General features: G+C 37.1%; 1 protein-coding gene across 1 annotated transcript; it reads right to left on the minus strand.

The window, feature by feature from the left end:
- Positions 1-1,177: 1,177 nt before the first annotated feature.
- LOC147881997 (uncharacterized) lies at positions 1,178-1,782 on the minus strand. The gene is made up of 2 exons (XM_087401495.1): positions 1,546-1,782; positions 1,178-1,381 (listed from the first exon to the last, which is right to left on the minus strand). The coding sequence occupies exons 1-2, from the start codon at positions 1,780-1,782 to the stop codon at positions 1,178-1,180; spliced, it is 441 nt and encodes a 146-aa protein (XP_087257621.1).
- Positions 1,783-3,837: the final 2,055 nt, after the last annotated feature.

Below are 3,837 nucleotides of genomic sequence, written 5' to 3' on the forward strand. Positions count from 1 at the left end.
CTTCGGGATTGTACGTCAACTTCAATAGCTCTGATGTTTGAGTCACTTGAAGAAGTATCTTGTTCTACCTCACCAATGATTGTATTCCATTCAATGGGTGTCCAAATTCCATAGGTGATTGACCATATCTCTCAAAGTTTATCACTTCATGCACATCCGTTGTTACCTCTAGACGAAACAAGAAGGGTAGTAACTCATCAATCAAAACTGAATCCTTATGATCACATTTGAATGTTGTTGGGAAAATATAGTTCCCTATAGGGCTAAGACACACTTTATATGGACTATCATCTATGAGGATGGTTTTCTTGTTTGCAAATATCAGCCCATCGTTTCCAAACAAGTCTTAAAGGCTTGAACATTGCTTCTACTCCCATCTTATCTGGCTTGTATACTTTTTCTCATGGATGTACGTAGCATTGTTCCTTGCTCCACACCATAAAAAGAGGTAATTTCTTCCCTACATGACGTTGTAGACACTCAATGATTACCATCACATTCTTCCACATAGCTCTTGACCAAATGCTAATGTGAAAGTTCTCAAATAAAGTGGCAAGAAACTGCATCCAGCCCGGATGAAGTACCAATCACTATCTACCCATGCATACATTCACAATTTGTTGAGTTAGAGAAGCAACATTCCATTGAGATCCAATACAATAGACAATCTTATGAAGTTTCTGACCGGTGATATATGGGTATATGGACTTCTTCTATTTGATTTGTTATAGACCCACATGTAGACATCTTTCAGTATCAATAGAGAGACATAATTTTTCTTAAACATAATTTAGGTTTGAGGTGTGTGTGTCTCTATGTGTGTGTGTTTGTGGGGAGAGAGAGAGAGAGAGAGAGAGAGAGAGAGAGAGGAAAGGGTCAGTTGAAATTTTCAATACCAAACATTACAGAGAGTGTAGGCCATGAAGTCAAATTATTTAGTCTAGAACATTACACAAGAACGCTCTGAATGTTAAGAAAACATGACAATTCTATATAAGATTAAAGATAGCTAAGAATACTAGAGAACACCGTAAAAGAATGTCATTTGTATAGAATGTACCAAATGTTGCAATAAGTTCTAGACATGTGGTCAAAGTTTTATTCTTAATATATAAAAGATAGCTAAGAACACAAGAAAACACGAATACGTCATTTCTTGTAGAGAAAGCATTGATCTTCAAGCACCTTTATCCCTCTCTTGGATAATAAGTTCATCAAATGTGTCTTCCATTTCCTTGTCATCTACCGATTCCGAATTCGGATTTTGAGGAGGATCATTAGGATGAGGCATAGGCATTGGCTTTGGGTGTGCAATTTCATGTGCCATCCAACAACAATATTTGACACTCCTCTGATCTCTTTTAATGCATACAACTGCAATATTTTTTTAATTTATATGCCATTGCACAACGGCTAAATCTTCACCATTAGCAAATATGTTAAACACAACTTCATGTTCCTCTGTGCATGCCTCTACTATATCGATGATCACACTTCTTTTCTTCTTTATCAAAATCCTTGCAACCCTTGATTCCTCATCTTGACCTTCATCATCCTTATCATCCTTAAATTCCTTAGAGCAAAAATAATTGGCTTGTTGGGATGGATCACATAACTCTCAAGGGCACTAAAACTCTTATCCTTGCCAACAAGCGTCAATGCAACATATGAATCATGTGCACCGCTAGCAAATGTGTCAGAGCTTGGTATATAGTCAACACTCCCTCTCAACATAGTATACTTTCTAGAGACATCCTCAAGAACATCTTTCAATGCCACCATTTTCCTATCAGTCTCACAAATGACAAGTGCATGATTTGCTTTGGACCACTTTTCATCTCAAGTAGTGACTTCAATACCATCCTAAACTTTGAAGCATTCCTTGTCACCCATCCATACCATGTGCTGCATCCAACACAACTAGTCATGGGTTCTTTATACACATTGTGAATCAAGTTGAATGCTTCCAATTTTCCCCCAACCACATGAACTTTCCATTTCAAATCCAAGAAATCATCCTGATAGTTGTTCTTTCTGCCAACCACAAAACTCACAATATCCTTAGCACCGCTGGGCAATGCACCTGCATCATCACCACAAGAGGGCTTCTTCCATACCCACTCACTACAAATGTCTACAAAATTTGAATGCAATCATTTACCAATTCATCCGAAGGCTTTAGTATGGCTCGTGTGTGGTATTATGCTATTAAAGAGGACAACAAGCTCATCTTGAAGCACCCGATGTTGTTCCATCAACCTGGCTTTGTTTCCATGTCAAGATTATCCTCATTGTCCCACTTGTTTCCTAGAAGTAAGATACTTCCTTGTCTAATCTCATCCTACAATGATCTTATCTCATTTTCTACAAGGCCCATTAGACAATGAAATATGAATGGTGATAGTTATCTCCCCTACTTTCCTACCACCATGTGGCTATATCTTCTCTGCCACATATTACACAAATCTTTGCAAAAGAAAAACTTAGTGTTAATACAAGCAACATATAATAAGATTTGACATTGTGGCAAAATCTATATCTCACATTGGGATTCAAATAAGATGGAAGAATATGAAGAACCATTACCTCCCATGGCTACCACAAATGGATTGTTCTTTGGAAGTCCTCTCTTTGGTTTCAATGGAGACCCAAATGCTATCCATTGATCTCTCAATTGTTGGATCTTCTCAAGGCAAGAGGCATTCTTCATCACCTGGTTTGATTCCATATTTGTCATTTGTGATAGCTAAATGCACTTTTACGTAGGGCAATCAACAAGAATTCTTTAATTTCTAAATGCATTTAGGTGCTTTGTTTCAAGAAAACATGGAGACTTCCCCTTGATATATGGCTTTGCAACAGCTATGATAGAATGCAATCCTGATATAATCCAATATTTGTATGTATCCATCTTGTTGGATTGCATTTCATCCTTCTTTAAGATTCGGGTTACATCGCCTTGATTTACAAATGGCATGACATATGCTATAGTTGGTGAGTTCATCAGATTCCTTTGAAAATCCACACCCAACTTCTTTGTGTACTCCCAAAAAAGTGTTCGTTATGCATATAGTGGCAGTTCTTTTGAACACCTATCAACTGAGATATGAAACTCGATGTTGTGAACATCTAAATGGTAATTATTATTCATAAATATGTAGCCCACCCACCATCTTTACTCCTTTCGTTAATTTATCTAGTGACTCAATCTGCATATTTTCTAGATTTCTCCCCGCACGAAATGAAAATTCAGGGGGCATCAAAACAAGGTGCTTTGCAAAGTATATAACTTGTTTCTGTGTAGCACCACTGCCACTAACGCTATCATCTATTGACTTTTCAAATGTTTCTTTACCCTTGAAATAACATCCACCATCAATTTTTTTAGAACTACTCATCTATCTTTTGTCTCTTTGATTGTCTACCATCCTTTCCATGAAAACAAGTAGCTCACTATTTTTGAAATGCCAAGGAAATTGTTTTAGGACACATAAGTTCTTCTACCACATTCCACCCCATCTTCTTCATAAGTACTCATCCTTATTAGTAATACGTGTGAAATCAAAGGACGATGGATGAATTTTGTATATTATACTCCTCCCTTTCATCTTCACCACATTACAAGATACTACTTCTTTTCTTGCAATTCCATCAAAGACATCATCCATGATTCCAACTTGCTCAAAGGCCATTCCAAGATCCTTGAGTACAAACAAGTTAATAGTTGGTGTCATATTCCCACGATTGTCATAGACATCAAAATACCATTCACAAACAGAGTTTTGGCCTTGTGGCCAAAAATTTTGATGGCACAATACAAAGCATAGCACTTTTTGC

The sequence above is a fragment of the Dipteris shenzhenensis genome, chromosome 30, assembly GCF_047967505.1.
Source record: "Dipteris shenzhenensis isolate YYH24624 ecotype China chromosome 30, Dip_SZ_1.0, whole genome shotgun sequence".
Lineage (NCBI taxonomy): Eukaryota > Viridiplantae > Streptophyta > Polypodiopsida > Gleicheniales > Dipteridaceae > Dipteris > Dipteris shenzhenensis.

Coding starts and splice junctions, on each gene's coding strand:
- LOC147881997 (XM_087401495.1), bottom strand. CDS start 1,782: ATGGTGGCATTGAAAGATGTTCTTGAGGATGTCTCTAGAAAGTATACT. Junction 1,382..1,545: donor GGATGATAAGGATGATGAAG/GTCAAGATGAGG, acceptor AATTAAAAAAAT/ATTGCAGTTGTATGCATTAA.